The 21,988-nt window shown below is 39.6% G+C and overlaps 1 protein-coding gene and 1 long non-coding RNA gene across 2 annotated transcripts in view; one reads left to right on the top strand and one right to left on the bottom strand.

The window, feature by feature from the left end:
* Positions 1-21,988, bottom strand: part of LOC138188163 (uncharacterized) — a 163,642-nt gene that overhangs the window by 127,916 nt on the left and 13,738 nt on the right. The gene's annotated exons all lie outside the window — the stretch shown is intronic.
* LOC138187997 (nuclear RNA export factor 1) lies at positions 1,920-9,514 on the top strand. The gene is made up of 3 exons (XM_069129349.1): positions 1,920-2,040; positions 7,502-7,647; positions 7,743-9,514. The coding sequence occupies exon 3, from the start codon at positions 7,842-7,844 to the stop codon at positions 9,414-9,416; it is 1,575 nt and encodes a 524-aa protein (XP_068985450.1). The 5' UTR covers positions 1,920-2,040; positions 7,502-7,647; positions 7,743-7,841; the 3' UTR covers positions 9,417-9,514.

The following is a 21,988-nucleotide window of genomic DNA, read 5'->3' as shown; positions in this document are numbered from 1 at the left end:
TTTGCTATCTTCTTTTCTATTGTGCTTTCGGAGATATGGCGGCAAATCACATCGCGTTGCTGCTTCGTATTACGTAAGTGTATCGATGCAGCACGGTGTTTTTAACGTCCTTAAAATATAAGATAAGCCAAAGAGGCTAGCAAAGTTGGTAGCCTGTCTGTATCAGACTAATTACACTGTCACGAGGGCAAAACGCGTAGTTAAAAAGGAGGGAAAGGGTGGAGGTATCGCAGCTTCTCGTTCGACCGCGCTTCTTTTTCCGCTGGAATTGTCGCTGCGGTCGGTTCGAGCGGCGATCACGATAAAAGCATCGGACAATAATAAACAATGCGTGAAACGACAAGTACAGCCGGGACATTCCGCGAGATGGTATCGCGGAGCGGCGTGCTAGCCAGCGGAGAGCGCAATCAATCATTCGAACCGGATAAAATATAAAATACGCTGCCACGGAACGACGACGGTGTACGCGACGCCCGGTGGCGATGTGTGCCCGCCGTTTTATTTATTTGCACGGTCATGCAAGTTCCGCGGAATTAACGTATTTTTTGCACGCGACCCGGCCACCAGGATGACGGGTCGATCCGCGACCTGAGCTTTTATTATCGCCGGGCTTAATGGAGGTTTCGCGCGCGACTACCGCCCCCTCTTTTCCCTCCCACGTCCAGGCACCCCACGACATTCTGATCCTTTTAACAGTTTTCTTGAATAATCCTAGAGACACCGTCCATTCCGCTACTATCTGATTACACATCGGCCATAACCGATGATTCGCAAAACGGTCGATACGATGCGATGGACACTTTGGAAAATGAGTTGGTCGACGCGATCACCTCTCCAAAGTAATTTCACACTGTTGCGAACTCGTTGTTGAATCACGCAGGCCGAGGACTACGCACGTGATCTTACCGAATATGTATACACGGCTGTTGATAAATACGTGGACGCGTCGAGAGATTTGTAGTCGCAACTGGACCGCGGATATTGACGCGTTTATAGGGAACTTGAAAGTACAGAATCGCACAAAATGTGCGTAATACGTAGAAATGTATAAAGCATGCGGAAAGTATAGCGCTCACTACTTGGATACTTGGCGGGTTAAACGATTTTGTATTGTTTGTAGGTTCCACGTTTTCAATGATATTCTGGAAAATATTAGGTTCTTTTACAGACACGTCTTTTACAACAACGCATCTTTATACAAACATGAAAGCTGATCTGTCGAACGTTGTGTTCCTTATTTTGATAGAAGAAAATGGATCATAATTTGATAAAATAATATAAAACGAAAAATGTTGCGCATCTATTATTTCCTTATAAAACGAAAGAAACTTTTCGGACGACCTAATATGAGTTTGCATGAAAATCTAGTCCAGTGAAATCGTAACAATATGCAAATTTGATCAGATTGAAGAAATCGGTGACGAGTTAGAATTAGACACTCGCTGTCTTTTTATGAAATTAACAGAATGTAAATCCGAGTTAGATGCTAGGAAACGTTGCAATAATATTTTTTTGTATTGGCTATACAGGGTGTGCAGGAAATACAGGTATAAACCGATACTATGTATGTACATATTTGCTATTTAAATATTACTAGCCGTGTCGCATCAATTTCGTCGTTATGTCAATTAACGTTGGATGTTTTTCTATCAGTTTAGAACACCTTTGTCGATATCATTGTATCTTACAATTCGAAGATCAGAGAATCTGCGGATAAAGAGCTCGTCAAGCAACAGAAGAAAGGTGACAATTACGCGCGCCAGTCTTATTATTAGTTATCGACCTTTCAGAATCAATTTAATCGGCTGATAATAACGTTCCGTTATACGTAACTGCTATGAGACGATGAAAACAAGAAAATCACTGCAGCTTTGACTGTAGGTTTCCACTCTGAAGAGTGTCTCGTCGAAAATAAACAAGCGACCGGATACTTTCGAGCGGCAGTGTATACATTTGCGCCTGAAAATTAAATCAGGAAGGACTGTTCGAACAATTAACTACTACAATAGTTCTCAGGATGATCTCTACGCGTATACACACGTACGTAGAAATATATCATCACGTTTAACGCTAACTTTACCTGGCTCGGTCAAATGACCGCTGTCAACATTTAATTTAATTTAATATTGTACATTCATTGTTATTTCTTTTGTTCGTTCAACTTTATGTAAATTCTTGTAGTATTTGATTAATCAATTTCTCAATTTTTGTTAATGACATGAACTAATAAAAATGAGCAGTTTCAAGATTAAATTTAAAATTGTACATTCGTCACTTCTTTTGTTCATCCAACTTTATGTAAATTCTTATATCATTTAAGTAATCATTTCCTCAATGTTTGTTAATAAAATGAACTAATAAAAATGAGCAGTTTCAAAATTGAATTTAGAATTCTACACCCATTATTATATATGAATATTATATTTTTTTATTCCGATGAATATTACAATCAATTCTCATTGAGAATTATAAGTAAATAAGTAATAAGTATAAGTAAAAGTATAAGTAAATAAGTGAATTAAAAGTATGAATATCATATATGCAAATTCTTATATTACGCGATTAATCAATTTCTCAATTCCCGTTGATGTAAGAATTTACATAAAGTAGGATGAGCAAAGGAAATAGCAACGAATGTACAATTTTAAATTGAATTTTGAAACCGGTCGTTGAACCAGGCTTGGTAAGCTTAGTGCTGAAGCACACGGTGCATACACCTAGACAAGTTACCAAGTTTGATTTAAGGCGGATCATACCCTTAGAATCGAATGTTTAACCGCGTTATTCGAAAACAACCGACTCGTCAATTCGATCTCGATACGTCTCGTTTATTTTGCCTGACACGCGACGCTATAGAGGAATTCGCGTGCTCTGTCTCTATGATTCCGCGAGGGAAGATTGGCTTAGAAGGAAGGCGTGTAAAGCCACTTCGATCGTTATACACTTCGAACAGCAGAAAGCAAGAATTGATAAATTCGCGTATCAACTCTGTCCGTCGTGACTAGCGGAATTCTAACGCGTAACAGGTAACATAGAGAATACGATCTATGAAGTAAGATCGACGATGAAGGAAAGAAGGGGAGAGTAGGTTCAAGGGCGGAGGATCTGCCGGTTCGAAATATTCGTGGAGCATAATGACGACTGGCGAGTGCATCGTGATGGATGGTACTCGGTGTATCTTGTATCACGGCTACCACTTGCTTATTAAACTGTTCGGTATTCCCCGGTGGATGGGCGCAACAAGCCGACGCGCGGGGCCGGCCATGAACAACACGAGTTTCCAAGGGGAAGAAGCGGAGGAAGATCGATGCTCGTCCCGGCTCGGACCGAAACTTTTAATAAATGTCATCTGCTACCGAGGTAGCAGTCTCTTCTGACTCGTTATAAATCGCTACCGTGCGCTGCTCCGGTCTTTAAGGGCCGAAAATTATCTGATTCCCTGGAACCGGCGTTGCCAGCCTACAGCTACGAATCTACTCGTCGACTTTGTAACGCCAACCTCCTTTGTAACGCGTGATCCGCTTCTACAATACGATCTCGTTCCATTACTACTCGAAAATTGAGAAGGCTCTATATCGGTACTGTCGTGGAGCCATCGGTAACGATTTCAGGTTTCATTACTTCATCTTGGAATTTTTAATTCGATTTGGTCCTCTCGCCTCCTTCGCGGAGAACGTAGGATACAAAATGAAGTCAAACATTCTAAATCTTATTAATTTAACCTAGAACAATCGTTATGGTCGCTGGTAAACCAACGGTGCTATTTAAGTTCCATCTAAGTTAACGTTCAACTGCGATCGATATTTTCGATCAAACGTGTTTGCGACTGTCGTCGAAGGAAAATAGCGTAGTATTGTTAATTGTTGTCCTTGGAACCGACGTTCAGATTCCCTCCGCTTTTATTGATAAATTTTATAGTAATTTCTCTGAGTTTTGATGCCTATAGACGCGAAGAATCGCGTCTAATCGCCTGCTTTATCATTGCAAATAATTTCAGTGGAACGCGAACGACGCTGGAAGAAGGGAGGTAAGATAGAAAAAAAAAGATGGCGTGGAGCGAGCTGCGCGAGAATCGACCGATACTTTTCTGTGGACACCCGGTACGAAACGGATGATTGCGCCTCGCGAACGCAACAGATCGCTACGTTATTATTTTCGCCAGTTATCGAATTAGATGTTGGCTTAACGGCTACGTACAACACGGTCTTCTTCGAGCCGTTTCATAGGCGTACATACGCCGCTCTTCTTTATCGCGTGATAGTAACGAGAGCATCAAACTTTAAAGATCTACTTAATTCAATTCGCCGACGGTTCGCCTCAGCCCTTTTTTTATTCTCTGTACTACCATCTGATAAGAGAGAAAGAGGATTCTTCCTGGATCGATCGAAGCTCCATGTATTCCAGCCGTTCCGACTTAACAAAGTCCCTCGTTAATTCCCGAAATTACACGTGGCTACGTTTTCCTCTTGTTCCCTAAACCATCCAACAAGAATTCACTGATCTCCGGACGAGCAACGATCTCGAGCGGCGATTAGGGTTGCTAACGAAGAACGTCGGAAAATATAGATCGAGCGGGAATGAATCGGTGATCCTTTCCTATCCAGCAGGCAGAAATTCATCAATCGGACGTGATCTACTGCCGGAAGGAAAGGTAGGGACCTATGATCGCGACTCTTGCTCACGGCGGACTTTTGCATCGGCTCGACGCGGCTCAATTTCCTGCGAGAGTTGTAAATTATGCCGATTCCAGATCGCACCATGGATGACGCCCATGGGCTGCTCTCCTCGTCGAGCGCACTGCGCCTCTTCCACGGCATCGCCTTTTCCTTCTCCTCCTTCGCGCGCGCGCGCCTCCTTCTCTGTCATTCCGTCGTCCCACAGTCTTTCTGCCTTCCTATCCTTCCCTTTCTCGTTCCCTCTCTCGATTCCCACTCTTTTTCCCTCCCTATGATTCCCTTCGATGGCTGCGAACTACGAAGATAGGGGCATCCCCGAGATTACGGCTCACTCGTTACTACCTACAACGTACTTACGTTACTTTTAGAACTGCTTATTACTGTGATTACCGGCGCATAATGCGACGACCGAACGTTCTACAATTTATTATTGAATTGCTATAATACGGGCTACGATCCCGTGTGTATACACCACGTGGAAAACGTACGGTCTGCGAAATCTCCGCGAGATAACCAGCCTTGTCCCAGCTAAAAAGAGAGGAAAATGTGGCCCGTAGTTGAAACACGAAAACCCCGCTTCCTACTTCTCTCGTGTTTCCTTCCTACGGCGAGATGCAAGTTGGTTAAATAATCGCATAGGAAGAGAGATTCGATTATCGAAAAGCAGACGCACAGGCGTCTCCATTAAGATTTTTCTCCGAGTGGATCGTTTAAATCGCGAATTTAACGCAGCTCCGAGTATCTCGACTATGGCCCGTGGCCATTAGCGCAGCTGTCCGAGTCTGCTATACTAAGAAAAATATTCATCCGGTTGCTGGTACACGTACACGTAAGAATCCCTACGCTTCGTAGGAGAAGTACGCGGATCTTACCAGAGCGTACGAATCAATAAGGAATTTATCATTATTTACGAGCTCGGATGTTCGTGCAAATTCATATTTTTATGAATATTATTTCGAAAATGGAACTTCGCAAGAAGATTGTTTTATCTAGTAAGTGCTGTAGAGAGTACTACACTTTGGATGTTTTATGTCTTTTTCCATGTTATGAGCTACCTGCGCATTTTATTTTTTAATTTCCTATAAATGCATGGAAAAAGCGCACTCTACTCTAGTAACTAAAACAGGCTACAAATTTATATTATCTGTTGGAAAGCTTACGAATATTCCATCATTTATTATATAGATTTACTGTCGCAAGCCTTTTTACTATATCTGATTTACTATATCATTCAATCTTGTTCTATCGTTAATTATCAATTACATTACGGTGGAAGAAATTTACTATGAATCGGCACGTTCGATGTTAGGAAGATTTATAATAAAAATATGAAACTTCGTTATCGTAACATTGGTGTATATAGTCAGAATATTCGTATGATTTTCTTGCGTGAACTTCAATTTGAAAAAAGCGCCACGAAGGTTTATGGAGAAAGTTAAAACTAGCATTTGAGAAAAGTTAAAGGCGTTTCCTACTCCACCTAAATAATTTTTTACTGCGCGAATTATTTTCAAGAGACTTGTGAATGGAGAAATTGTTCGTCAGCTCCGTTCTATGATTTTCCGACTTCTAAAATTGAACATTCTAGTTTCAGAATTTACTTTAAAATTGTACTTTCATCGTTGCTTCTTTTGTTCACTTAACCTTATGTAAATTCTTACATTAACCAAAATTGAGAAATTGATTAATCAGATAATATAAGAATTTGCATATATAATATACATACATAATAATGAATGTACTATTTTAAATTCAATTTTCAAACCTGTCATTTGACCGAACCTGGTAAGGTTAGTGTTAACCACCTCGTAACATTATCAGTGTCGTGTTAATTACGAGTGAAATCACTGGTATCCGATTTATTCGTAATTTTGTAATTGGAGCGGAATTCTGTGAAAAGAAGAAGCTAACGCCCGGATACTTTTGAGCGGTAGTGTAACTAGCAGATCGTTGGACGCGGCGGATTTTTCGTTTTCGGTCTACGTGAAATGCGGAAGAGGATGCCCAAGGCGGCTTCGATGCACACTCACCACACGCTGACTCTGCCCCTCGGTCAAATCACCGGTCTCTCGATCTTCTATACCTCTATTTCAACGCTATTCATTGTTGTATTCGTGCGTGATTGGACGAGCTTCGCCGTGAAATAACACATTTAAAAGAGAAGCCGGACCACGCACCATTTCTAGAGCGGGTAATTCTCTCCCGATAACGTTACACGTTGCCCGGTAATGCATACTTGCTCGTCGACCAGCCATTAACATATCTGGTTACCCTTTCCTCGCGTGAAAATGCTTCGTGGTACCTGTTATTGGTTTTTCAACCTTTTTTCAGAATGATTTCATAAGGTACTTCGACGTCGAGATACTGATCTCTATCTGGATCCAATGTCGTGCACATCTTCACGTCCACGATTTCATAATTCGATTCTATGTAGAGTCAGGTTTCAGAATATTTGTCAGGCATTTTTGACGTATATTCATCGAGCAGAAACAATTATCCGAATTTCAATGGACCTTTTGTTCACGCGATATCATGTAAACTTTGTAGAGGACGCAGTTCTAAGTGTTTTCGACAATTAAATGAACCGGAGATTTATGAGAAACAGCAGGCTTAACGGCAACTTATGGAAGTTTCTTACGTTCAAAACGATATACAGAAATATTTATAAAAAGATTTTGTAAACTGTGGAAAATTTGTAAGGTTAATATGTAGTACGAAAGTAACAATTACGATATTTGACTGAAACAGTGACAGGCATTTTAAACAGCTGAATTTATCGATAACCAGTAAGTGATCCTTTCTCAACTTCTTTCTTACTACTCCAGCCAGCAGATGTCGATGTACGTAACACCTACTGTCAACGTACAATGATGCAATATAAATTATCAACAACATTTAATAATATTAGTAATGAATATTTTTGAAACAAAAATAAATTTATCTTCTTTTCCATGGATATCGCTGAAAAAGGGTAATGTAATTCGGATCCTTATTATACGTACGATATAATTTTGCATTAAAAAATCTAACCTAACGATATAAAAAATAAAAATTTTTCCTTTTCAGGAACATGTAATTTTCTTGGTATAAAATTAGAAAAATTTCCAAAGACTCCATATCGATAAATATTTACTTAGAACATGTGGATGAATATATAATACGGAAATGCAACGAACAAGTTTGCCAATTGTGCCAATGCAACTGGATTCCTCCATTGCTATAAAAATAAGCATGGGAGGGTCTATGTTCCAAGAAAGGACATTAATGGGTCGTTCAGATGTGTGGCACAAAGTTAAAATTCTGAAAGGAACTCAATACAGCAGAGAAAGTGTATTGAAAGCCATATTGAGTGCTATCGAACCAGCAGAATTGATCCCTGTTAAGTACCAAGCCAGCGGAGAAGATACCTTTTTTTTGGCACGTAATTGTGCTCATGCTCTGGACAAGCTATGCAAGACTAACTTAATAATTAAAAATCCAGATGGAGATCCACTGATCTTGATCGTAACTTTAGGATTTGCATCCATTCAAGATCTGAAACTCAATATTCAGCCATTGATTTTAACTGCTTTGACCAAGATGTACAATTCTAATAGAAAAACTTTAGACCTGTCAGAGTTTCATAAAGACTCTGAAATGTCTAACACCGTATATTGCCCTTTATCTCAACAGAGAACTTTTTGTCATGTTTTAAAATTAACAAAGACTTCAATTGCCAAGGTAGAGCACCTGAATCTTCAAAAAAACGAACTGTTCAACCTGATTCCTATAGAAACTTGTGGTCTGACATCCATAAAGTATCTGGATTTAAGGTACAATAACTTGATATCTATGGAAGCACTCACTCCTTTAAAAAATCTGTGTATACTGAAGTTATGGTTAGATGGAAATCCTCTCTGTGAAAATTATTCTAGTTCTAAACAGTACATAGACTCTGCTATGAAATACTGTCCCAATTTGCTTCAATTGGATGGAGTTTACATTAGAACATCTGGCCTACCACTCACGTATACTAATTACTTCAGAAATGAATCTAGGGAAGGGTTAGTCACCAAATTCGTCAACCACTTTTTCACTCTGTACGATCAGAGGGATAGAACAGTCCTGAGAGGATTATATTGTAAAAATGCGTTTTATTCCATGAGCTTGGCGATTCCAGCAGCTGTAGCTCATAAACGGAACCTCGTTCAATTTACAGCGAGTAGAAATTTATTAAAAAATGTGGATTCAAATAAGAAACGGCAACAGCATCTTTATTACGGACAAGATAATATTTTAATTGGTCTAAAGAAATTACCACGATCCTATCACGATAGAAATTCTTTTGTATTGGATATAATGTATGACGATGGCAAATGCTTAGCAATCTCCGTTTGTGGACTATTGAGGACCATTAGCACCACATCGCAAATTCTATGGTTCAACAGAACGTTCATTATTCAAGCTGGTCCTGATCACGAATACAATATTATAAATGATCAGTACCTAATAGATTCTACTATACAAGAAATTCCACCAAGTAGTATAGAAGGAAGATTTCACGACGACGTCGTTCCATCGTGCTTTAGTGTAAGCGAGAAAAAAGAGTTACTAGCCAAATTTGCAGAAACGACTAGGTTAAACACCGATTGGTGTCAGACATATTTAGAAGAAGCTAAGTGGGACATAAGAAAAGCAATTTCGAATTTTATGAAGGACTATAAATCTTCCGCCGTTCCTAACGAAGCATTTCAAAAATAATATTGTTTGATATATAACAACGAAATTGTAAATATTATGAGGCAAAGTATATGACTTGTAGGATTTTTATTTTTGCAATAAAGAGTATTTCCTTCCAATTCGTCATATTTTCTGTTATATACAATAAATTTTAATAATTATTGTTTACTAATGCTCGCAATCATCTACATTCTGTCTCGTTAGATTGAATCTGCGTTCAGTAGATGGCTCCACAATGTGAGTTGCGAACGATACAAAATACAAATGCATTAATAATTTCAAGAGAAATTTTATTTGCAATAAATCATTTTCAATTAGGCACGCTATTGTTATTCCTACAGATATCCCTAAAACTTACGTAATTCAAAGTATTTCCATTAATTAAAAAACATCCACAAAAATAGGTCCTACTAAAACCATCAATTATTTCCAGAGCTATAATGAGAAATGGAACGGCTTCGATAAAAACGAGATATCCTTGACAGAAAAGGACTTTTTCTTTCCCAAGTAGTTTTATGGTAGAATAAACCCAACACCATTATATCAATGAGCATGTCGTGATGTTACTCCTCTGGCATTTAGACAGAGGATGCTCACTGACTTCATCAAAAGGTTATACATTCAAGGATTACGCCGATTGCAGGAGACCCAGTGAATGAGTCAAAGAACTTTTATTCTCTTTCTTTTACCAAACGATTAATTGTTTATTCGATGGCTTATATAATAGCCATTTATTGCACGTTCTTCGGACGCTTGCTGATCATTAGAATGTCCTTTACAATGACTAGCAGAAGTGTTTGTACATTTGCCACAGAAAACTTTTATGTTAATATCGTGCGTATTTTATAAAACAATTTGCAATTTCATTAACGCTGTAATGACTCTACTGCCATGATTACATTGGCAACAATCTAATCCAACCTAAAGATATATACATACAGAAGTTACAAGATATTTACTGTTAACTTATATTTAGTAAAAAATTAATATACAGTACGAATAATCATCTTAAGCGTGTAATTTAAAAATGATCTCACTGAATACTGAGATTTATTAGTATAGTGGATGATTGCCTATTTAAATATTATTTTGATCTCCATAAAATATATACTTGTATCGTCTTGCAACTTCTGTATACATTTCCAGAATCGTTAGAAATTTTTCCAATATAATTGTGACAATTGGGTGTCATTACAACGAGCTAATGAAATGTAAAAATGTTTCGTATAACACACGTAATGTGTTCATAAAATGTGTACGAATACTTACACGAGCCACTGTACGTTATAACTTAATCGGATATTCGAATAGAAGATCCAAACGACGGAAAATTCAAAAATGCTATAGGTTTTAACTTTCAACGATCGATTATGAATCCTTGTGAAAACGTTTCTATGTCAACGCCGGTTAAAATGACAATCTACAGAACAAATCTACGAAGCAAATACAAGCGTGACTGAACTTTGTGCGTGACTTATAGATAGGTTAGAGGCTGCACTACTGTAAGATGTTCCTAGATTTAAAGGTTACCTTGAAAGGGAGGATGTAACTCATGACCAAGAGAATTTTATAATGTACTTTTTACTCAAGCAGTATTTCGGCTATTTATTCTTATTGTACGTAAAAGAAAATTAATTACATTACAACGTTTGAGATATTAGGCGGTATAACAACAGTGGAGAAAATAAATAGAAGTAACCCTGGCTTTCCTATCAGATTCACCGGGAAAATTGTGCAAAAACGGAACAGGGACAGCCTAAACGAACGATCAGAGCCGGCGAAATAATCGTCCTCGCGTTTTCCTCCAGATCCTATCTCTCGGAGAGCGCTTTCCATTGCGCAACCAGACTTCGTTTCCTGGTTCCATGGCAGGAAGATGCCACCAAGGAAAAAAATTCGCCTGACAATAACGCGTGTTACGCGATCGTACGTGTTAGTCGAGCAGCTCGCTTTACCAACAATTACGGGACCTGACGGCGCGCATACCTAGCGGTATAATAAAATGATCGTTGTGTGAAACTGCTGTCAGCCTCCCACGAGAGTTTTGCCTGGTTGAAAAAGAAGTAACGGCTCCACCATTATTCCAGGGTATGCCCCCGGCTAATTACAACTTCCTTCGATCGACTTGTCTGCGCTGCTTACCTGGCTCGTCTTCCTCAAGGTTCTTCGATACGAAAGTCTGGCTAAGAACCGCTGGACTGTGCGTGACACTGATCATCAATTTCGTAACGCTACACGGCACGCAGATCATCGATCAAATTCCGATAAGTCGGCGAGGACGCGTGCCTCTTCGTATCTTTCGTTGTCTATCGAGTGTAGACGAATCGTTATTTTTGGAAATAAATTTTTTACATCGCTCGAACGTTTGCATGAAAATATCATTTTTTCTTTTTCTTTTTCTTTTTTTTTAGAATTAAACTATCTGCATCGTGCGAATCGATAGCGTGAAAAATTGCACCGTAGATCCCTCACGGTCGGAACTACTTAATTCAATAAGACTCGGAACCTCGTGCAAAGAGAACTATAGACGAAGAGAATCGAGGACAGCACGCGTGCCATTGTCTACGCATCATTCGACTTCACACTCTTTAGGGACAGGAACATCGCGAAAGTAGCCGATCCATTGAAGGAGGATTTTTCCTCGTAAGAGAGGAAAAAAAATCAGCCTGCGAAAGCAGCTGGAGTACGCGACAATGCCTTTAGGGGCACAAGCTGTTTCTTAACATCGATAAGACTTTGGAGAAAGTCGAACCGTATTGGTCCCATGGAAATTCGTGTCTGAACAGGGAAGAGGCTCGACGCTAGGAGGAAAAAACGAAACTGAAGGATCCAGCCGAGCGGGCAACGCATCCTTGTGCCAGATCCGAGGCTGCAACGACACATTCGTAGCACGAAACCGATGCTGCGATTTCGCGATTGCGACACGGAACATGTCCGCGGTTCGTTTCTGTCGAAAACACGCGCTATCGTAAAATTCCATAGGATGGAAAATGAAAATGAAAATCTAAAATACAGAGACGAGAGAGCCGATTTGCCAGACAGAAACACCTCCAAGAGAACCGTAGGTAATTTCGTGAGATTTTCTGCGAAATGTGTAATTAAAATACAGCAAAGTTGCACCATTTCTCCCAGTAATGAATGAACGCTTCCTACGCTTCTCCCAATTAGCCTTCTGATCCGCTCTTTCTAATGAAACTCGCCTCCGATCACGCAACATCCCGCGCTTTCATCAATTTCCCTCCACTGTTTACGCTCTATTCCGTTCTAACATTTCCATACGGTTTTCATCTCGATCAGACTCGGTGAAACGTCTTTAACCAGACGTGCGTGATTATCTTGAACGACGATTTGCATAGGCACGAACCCTCGATTGGTGTGGTGCAAACATGAGATTAATCAATCTACAACAAACTTCAATTAACGTAATTTTGCTTTTCTTAATTGAACGCGCGTTCTGTATTTTAAGGGACCAAGGCTATCAATGATATCGAAGAAGATGTAGAATATAAATTAAAATTCGATATTCTACGATCTTCTATTCTATTCTATTCTACGAGAAACTTGAATCGAATCTAACGTGAGTCGTCGTCTGTTATATAATATACCAATATCGATCGAGGGTTAAGGATATTTTTAGATATCGCTAAGTGCAAATTCGATATTTCTAGAGCATTGTTAGATCGAGAAATAATTAGAGAACCTCTCACTCGTCTTCTCGTAACTGTCCATGGACCCCTAGAAGAAATCTGTCATGAGAGTTGCTCGTTTGTCGTAGATTCTCCTACTTCGTCTACTGTCGCATCATTTTGCCCCGGATAGCCGATGGAAACGCGCGCTTACGCAACGGCTGAAAGGCTAATTTGACTAAAAAATGGCCCATTAAAGAGTTTGTAAACGCTTACTTTTCTTGTCGACTCGATATTAGACGTTGATCTTCCTAGTCTTCTAAATTCTACTTTCGAATCGCTGCTTCAGCGATATTTTATTTTTATTTCAAAAATTTACGAACATCTCGACTTGACGTATTTACATGCTTTTACTTCGAAATGGCGCGTGAACTAAAAATCACGCACATTGTGGAAAAGTATTTCATAATAATTCACGTTGCACACGTACGTACAGTTTCGTAATATAAAGACAGGTGTTGTACGAAAATTTATTGTTGGCCTACAGCGTTTTACAAAATGAAAATCCGATCCCTAAAGAACGTGTTAGTATGTTACGTGTTGACAATTGTATCTTAAATCTTTCAAAATCCTATAACAGTAAAAAGAATTAGCCTCGAGAGGATTATAGGAACACGAAGAGTCTCGTCGTATTCAAAGCAACAAGAACGTTATCTTCGACATTCGATAAACGATGTCAACAATTTAGGTGGACTAAGATTTGAAAAACAAAAAGAATGCATTTAGCGACTATGGTAGCTCATGAAGGAATTCGAACACAGAAACGTGTTCATATTATGTACATCTTGAAATTGTATTAGCACCGTAACGAGACACGGCTGTTATAATTATCACCACAGACACCATGAAAATTTGAAACGAATTTGAAATTGTATACAGAAGTTACAAGACATTTATTGGAAGCATTTGGCAAGGATCACCAAAGCATTTGTACAAATGATCAACTATTTCCTATATTAAAAAACCAGAGAGACCCATGTTTGGCATAATTGTACACGTTTAACCCATTAAGGAGCAGGCAATAATAAATTATCACGCTATTACAAATATTCCAATTTACATTTTTACATTTTATAAACACGAAGAATCTAAGTGGGAGAAATAATGTAGGAAAAGGATATTCTTCTCATAGCCACGATACTAAGGAAATAGAATTGAAAAGTGTTTGTAGAGAACACTGTAAGTGGCAAAATTAAAAACTTTTGACTTATTATTGAAAAATGTTCTACGTACTAATGAGAATATACTGTGTAGCATAGAATTTAAGTGCAATTTCCACCTTTAAATAGCTGTTGCTTATTGATAGTTGTAGATGGTGTTACAACGTCGCCTCTGTACAGAAAAGCATGAGTGTCATTTAGTTAATTGTTTCTTGGCTTTTGTCTATGCCATCTATCTAAATGAATGGAACATTTCCTCGGGTATTTTCTCCCGAGAAGCTTGTTTCTTCGCACTTGCAGTGTCTTCTACGAGCACACTTCGATCCTATGATATAAATTAACTGAGAAAGATTGCAAATTAAATGTTGCGTTATCGCAACGCTGGCCTTTGATGTATCAAAACCACTATTCCTATTGCATACTAACTTTTCACTAAATGTATGTTCGCAGTAAACGTTTCATATAACTGACTTATAATTTTTATGTACATTTTCGGACTAGTTTCAAATTTCAAAAACTTATAGCGCATATAATATATTCACAAAAATAATCCTGTGATAGGAGTTTAAACATTAGGTTGCCCCAAAAGTTTCTTATAATTTTTATGTACATTTTCGGATTAGTTTCAAATTTCAAAAACTTATAGCGCATATAGTATATTCGCAAAAATAATCCTGTGATAGGAGTTTAAACATTATGTTGCCAAAAGTTTCCTTTTATAAGGAAGTGATAGATGCACAACATTTTGTTGTAAACAATAGAACAAAATGGTTCATACATAATTCAATAAAATAATATAAAACAAAAAATGTCGTGCATCTAACATTTCCTTATAAAGCTTCGCAGCAACAGAACAAATTCAATACGAATTCGTACGTAATTCAATAAAATAATATAAAATGTCGTGCATCTATCATTTGTTTGTAAAACGAAAGCAAAACTTTTGGCACAGTCTAATATTTCCACGAGGCGCTGTACGTGGAAGAGGTCCAGGCAAACAGGAAGTTGGCGAGGTGATCATTTTTTCCATCCCAAAGTCAAGACTTCCCCACGAAGTTCACCAGCCAAGATCTTGCCTCGGAGGCGGAGGAATCCAGCCGCTCGTCTGGAAAGTCTCTCAGGACCGGCCGCTTGTATAACTTCCACGTTCCAGGCCGCGGAGGCTCCGCGTTTATGCAACTTTGCTCGGGGATTTGCGCACGCACGACACACCACCTCGTCCCCGTGTGTGCCCCGGTGAAAGTTACGCCGACCGACGGCGCACATCGCGGCGACCCGCTGCCATTATCATATCGGAAGCTGGCCAGACTAAACGCCGTGCCCGTGGATCCTCCAAACGTACCGAACGAATCTCGTGGCGATTTCCAAGTGGAATCGGGTTCCATTAGTGGGAAATATCGATTGTTCTCTTCCTCGGAGAAAACAATATTGGGAAAGAAGACGACCGTTGTGCCAGCCGGCGTTCCCGATAAAAAGTGGAACACTTCCCATCGTTCGCTATTTGAAAATTGCTCGAAGCTCGCCAATAAGGTCGTCGTGTCATGGGAAAGATTTCTCTCGGAATATGATACACATGAAAATGTATCCCAATAAGCGTAACTCGAAATTTCTTCTTCTTATTATTTGCTACTTATAGCCGCGTCAGCTACCGATTTATTACTATTATTAACGACTATCATTTATCATCGTGCTACTCGCATACGCAAGCTTCTCATAATCTCAGGCAACACAGACCTTTGTTTTTCGTCAGCGAGAGACGCTATTAGCGTCTAGCGATTTAGTGGGTAGTCGCAGAGCGAGTTAGAAATTTCTTTAACCATTCGTAGGTGAACTTGGTTGTTTCTTCGTGTCTGTGACATTAGAGCCGTATTAGACGGTAGCTGGGACCTCATTCTCTATGGGACCACATTTTGAAACTTAATTTTGAAGGTGCCTCGTAACGGCGTCGCGACCTGGTTCTCTGTCAAAGTCGTGTAAATACAGCCGCGTGTAATGTGTCACGCGGTACTTGGTTGATTCAGACGAGACATTTGAACGGTAGAGACGTCGCGTGATTTACGGATAGTAGAGTCACGAAAATTTGTTTCAGACGACAAAGCATCGAGCCAAAGCGCGGATTACGTAAGAGAACGGCGACGAGTGGATAATCCTCTTTTTCACACGGAGTTGCACACTCTGTCACAATAACCAGCTACTCCGTAATTAAGACCTCGGGAGCGGCGTTAATTGCGCACGGTACGAGCTTTTCGTCCTGTAAATCGCGTCCTCGCTGTATCAATGGGCCCATTTCGAAACGCCGTATCTTTTACACGGTCCTTCCTGCTAGTAAACGGACCTTCTGTAGAGACTAATCGGTTGTCGGGCCTTAAATTAACCAGATCCTTAATTAACCGACTTGTTTTCCGCTAGAATCGCTCGCGGATATCTGTAGACAGGCGCTAAGGCCGGCCTTAGCCGACTAATCGACCGAATCATCGGTCTGCTTCCTCGCAGGCAACTACATTTTCAACCAATAGCAGCGCGAGCTCTTATCAATTAAAAATTCTCTACAAGTATAGCGAATCGTGTACGTAAATGGTGCAACGGTTGGCTCAGGACAGGATCCAGGAGGAGGGTTAACGAGCCGCTCATAGCTCAGGGGCCACGCGGATTTTCAGGATGATCGCCAGAGACAGACGAGTCGAGATCGGCTCGATGAGGATGCCTCCTCGAGCACTCGCCTTTTGCTTTCACTTTCTCACGTGGCGAAGACTAGAAGAGGAATCCCCTTCCCCGCGCCAAGTCGAGTCAACTGCGAGAAGATCCTCGTGCACGAGTTCGTCGTTCCATCTTCGCCGCTCGCGTATGCAATCGTTGCGCGACTGTGTAATTAGCTACACCTTTCTATATGTATACACTAGCGCTCGTATGTATCCGGACACTTTGGTATGTGAATTGTACAAATGAAATTATACAAACGAAATAGTCGGAAGTAACAGGTACTATCTTTTTATGAAATCTACAGGACACGCGTGTAATCCATGTTACATACTAAAAAACCTGGCAATTCATTGCAGTATTTATTATATACTAGTATTTGTTTGTTATAGTAATAGAGGCGTTCGCTGTTTAAATGTCACTGATTGTATCAACGTTGGGAGTTCTTCTATCTGTTTAAGGTACCGTTCTTAATCAGCCGTGTAATTAAAAGATTAAAGAATTTGCAGAAATGACGAATACCTTGTCAAGGTATTGACCATTACAAGCGCCGTTTTTATTATTAGTTTGTCCCGAAAGTTACTTTTGTTTTATGTGGAAATAATAGATTCACAAGGTTTTTTTATTATTTTATTGAATTATGTATGATCCACTTTGTGGATCCAATGTATTTCCAATAGAACAAAATGGATCGTACGTAATTCAATAAAATAACATGAAACAAAGGAACGTTGCGCATCTGCTATTTCCTTATAAAACGGAAGAAACTTTTCAGATAATCTAATATTATGTGCTGACTTTCGAAATTCTATTTAATATTATCTATATTATCTACTTACTATGCACTTATTATATAACTGTAAGCTATATATATATACTTATTATATTATATAGTTACGATGATCATGGTGATTACGAAGAAGCAACGTATTATGATATAAAATACTAAATAAGGTAAATATTGCTCGAGTTTTTCAACAAATATAGTTGCGGATAAAAATAAGTGGACAGATAATGGAAGCTGTATCAATGGAGTTTAATCGAACTGGTACTACTGTTACAGTTATATACCTAAGTTTTATTTATTATACATGGCGGCCGAATGCGATTCCTTATGAAATGAAAATGAAATGAACAAATTTTATTCCTATTGTTCCTATTTTATCATAAGCAATCGCCTCGTATCCGCTTGTACGTGTTATTCGCCCGCACCCTGTATATCCTTACAGTACATAGATTATTTTTTAAGTAACTAAAATTAACATTCATATTTTTGCGTAAATAAGCCAGACTCAACGAAACTTTTTCGATATCTGTCCCCGCTACCTGTATTTTCGTCTCCGACTGTGTAACAAGTGGCTGTCCTAACACTTACGGTCCACAGAGTACAACGTGCAATAATGTTAACTTTGGTGTTTGAGGAATCATTCAAATATTTCCATCAAAGAATTCCCAAACAAAAGATTCTGATTTCCACGTTAAGAAGCTATCGCGAGTGATCCTTTCGGAAGAAAAACTCGATTTGGACGAGATTTGTGAAGATTTTCGCCTCTGGAGAAGCAATAAGAAGCTACAAAACGGTGTTTTTTTCCAAGAGGAAACGTAATTGCGACAACGTAATCGACGCCGAGATGCAGCTGCGAGATAGCAGCTCGCGCACGCGAGACGAATATTCAAAGAGAGACATTGCAGATAAGATGCTGACACGAGAACCTTCGTATTGTGTTCGAGAGCCTGCACCACCGAAATTTCTCCGTTTACGAACAGGAGCAAACCTACAACGAACGTTGAAGCAAGTTTCGCAATACGTTTGTTCGAGCCGGCTGCAGGATTTAGGACGAGGAAATTAATTCGTTATTAAGTGAAATCTCTGAACAGACATGGGAAAAAGAAAAGTCGTAGACAAGTGGCGAGAATTTTCTCTCTCGGCAGGCGCATCGAATTGCGTAATCGAGGGTCGTAGGTCGGAAACGCGAGGCATTGATTTCTTCACCGACCTTCCTCGCCATTTTCAATCACCGGAACCAAACGATCGGATCGTCTCGTCGCGCTTCCATGTCGTCGCTGATCAAATTTTCTCGTCTTTTCACGAAGAAACTACGGAAGCTCTTAACACCCGCGAAACGTGAAAAGCTGTATGTATACTCGTAAAATGTAGAAATTACAATGCTTTTTGAAATACTTGATAAACAATTTTCTACCGAGGCTCCACTTTTTTCATTTTAATTATATTCTAAAATGCAAATGTCCATAAGAGTCTACTAATAATATTAATAAATTGACTGAACTTGTAAGTTACAAATTATACATTTCTTTCTTGTGACCTTATAATGTGTCGCCTAATGAGATAATCAAACGTCCTGCAATCTGTAACATCTACCTGTAAACGATGATGTCACATTAAATGACCATTTCTGGACGAAAAATTCTCTTGAACGCCCTGCAAGAATTTTTCGTTCGCAAGGTAATCAAATGGCCAAATCGAATGACCAAAAACAGTATAACATCCTCCTTTCATTTTGTTAGTATATTATGCACAGCTGGTTTATTGATAACGTAACTTGTAACTTACAACTTAAAACTTCGCTGATAATGTTAGTTCGATTTCACGAGACGACTGTGATGTTAAAATTTCATACTTCCAGCAGCTTGGCCGTTTCTTTCCCTTTGAATTCCTCAACCATGCAAAATCGATCCTGAATTCTTTTCCATTCCGGATCGACTTAAACGCGAAGAAAGGAACTTTCTTCTGCCTCTCTTTTTGCCTTTTCTGCTTCTGCTTATTTCTTGCCTTACGCTCATTTCTATGTACACGATAATTGCCATTATACAGGACGTAACAGGACGCGTAGAATCCACTTCAGCACTTGATCGTACACTTAAAAACAACGAAGAAAGTTCATACGAACTTAGCTTCTTTACGGAAGATGCTCGAAATGAGCATCTGACTTTCCTTCTGTCGTCGAACCGGTTGCTGGTGTTTTCCGAACTTGTTGAAAAGCTTGTTCTATCCTGAACGTTAGTCTCTCGACGTTTTCACGAGCGTTTGCTCTTTTTACAAAATTCGTTACGTCTCATTAACGAACACAGACACAGCATACGTTTACATGGACTTTTTCATCGCTTTTACGTGCTATAATCAGCTCTCGAAGTTGTTATATTATATATACAGAGTGGTTGGTAACTGGTGGTACAAGCGGAAAGGGGCTGATTCTATGCGAAAAAAGAAGTCGAAAATATAGAATAAAAATTTTTTGTTCGAGGCTTTGTTTTCGAGAAAATCGACTTTGAATTTTCGCTCGGTACGCTTGCAATTTATCACGTCTCCTTATAACGCATCTCACTGTAGATCGTTGTCTCGATGGAAAAATTAGGAAAAAAAAAATTTTTTTATTCTATATTTTCGACTTCTTTTTTCGCGTAGAATCACGCCCTTTCCGCTTGTACCACCAGTTACCAACCACCCTGTATATATCTTGTATTACGTTCGTATCTGTCCTATGGAATAAATAAATAGACAAATTTGAATATCATAAATTGTCCGAATATCTTTCGATATTAGCACGTTGACGAAAAGTTCGATGCAGAATTAACCGACTCAGCGGCTGATTTCACCAGCGGAGCATCGACCAATGGATACGATAGTCGTGATGTCGATATATCTGTGCTCCAGTTCCTATTGCTTTCGCCGTTTCAACGCGATAAATCGTCGATTCGTGAGGAGGATTCGAGTGCACGTGCCGGAGGACGCTGGAGATGTTCCAGCCAGCTTTCACTAGCTCGACTCGGGCTAGAAGAGGAACGCGTACGAAGGGAAATAGGAAAAACGGGAGCTCGTACACGCCAAGGCCGTACATCTAATCGCGTTCGCTCTTTCGTGCCGCCACCTTTCGTTCTTCATTCGATCGAGCATGAAAATTACAAATACAAAAATAGCTCGACTGGAGATATTTTTATACGACTACCTGCTCGAATATCTTGCGTGTAACGTGTAAAAAAGGATGCCAGAAGACGAAGGATCGTTGAATATTAACTAGCCCATTCGATGTCCCATTCGAATTCCATGCTGTAAATGGACTCGCAATCTACCGTGGTTTAGAGAAAGACGCGGCTTCGCGTCACACGCGAAAGTGTTAAAAAAGATAGCGAGACGGTGGCTGGACGAAGAGGTGCACCGGTCTGACGGAAGTCGAGTGTGTTCCCGCATACGCTTAGCACCTTTTTGTATCCGCTTGGGTAACGAGCAACATTCTCTCTTCTCCAAATCGCTATGCAAATCTACGTAATATCATTCCTCGCCGACAGTCGTGTAAAACCGAGCTTTTTTTTCTTCCACATGTACACAAGTTCGCGAAAGTATTCCAACGTGCGTAGATAATTTCTGAGTGTATCGTACGAAACATTCTGAAACTTCTGTTACTACCGTTAAGAGGCTCGGTTATCGCCATTATATTCGCAATGTTCGAAACAAATTTGAAAATTGTATCCATCGAAGTGTATATTTCGCGGAGATCGTAGTATACCGAACAAACGATTATTCGTTACGTTAAAATAAACTTTGGTATTCCATAGGATCATCCTTAACACGCCTAAGATGCTTATCCTCGTTTCTATACGTATACTACATGTATATCTTTGTATTGGTCTCAAATACCAGTGTAACCATGACGATGTCTCGTTACGTAAATTTCAAAATGTTCTATACGATACACGCAGAAGAATCTTTTACGCTAAGCGTACGAATACTTTCGTCTATTGCGGTCGTGAACTCCAACGTAGACCGATCGACGACGAGTGAATGATCCTCGCGCAATGGTCGATGCAGACATCGCACCGGATCGTGAGGCTAACAATAAGCGTCTAGTTCGTTTCTAGATAAGCCTGTTTTAGATAAGGACGTTTTCATTTGCAACAAATACAATTTAATAATCGCCTATGGAGTTATCAGGTTCGTAGCATCCCTGATAAATATCCTGGCGGGAAAATGACCTGTCTGTGCATCCATGACCCCGCTTTCTCCATCGCATCGGTTCGACGCTTGGCAAAGAAT

The sequence above is a fragment of the Bombus flavifrons genome, chromosome 16 (genome assembly GCF_040668555.2).
Source record: "Bombus flavifrons isolate JBK064 chromosome 16, iyBomFlav1_principal, whole genome shotgun sequence".
In the NCBI taxonomy this organism is placed as follows: domain Eukaryota; kingdom Metazoa; phylum Arthropoda; class Insecta; order Hymenoptera; family Apidae; genus Bombus; species Bombus flavifrons.
Note: the sequence above shows the minus strand (reverse complement) of the source record. Positions and strands in the feature narration are given on the sequence as shown.

Bases quoted from the DNA above. Each gene is read 5' to 3' on its own strand.
- LOC138187997 (XM_069129349.1), top strand. From the start codon at position 7,842: ATGCAACGAACAAGTTTGCCAATTGTGCCAATGCAACTGGATTCCTCC.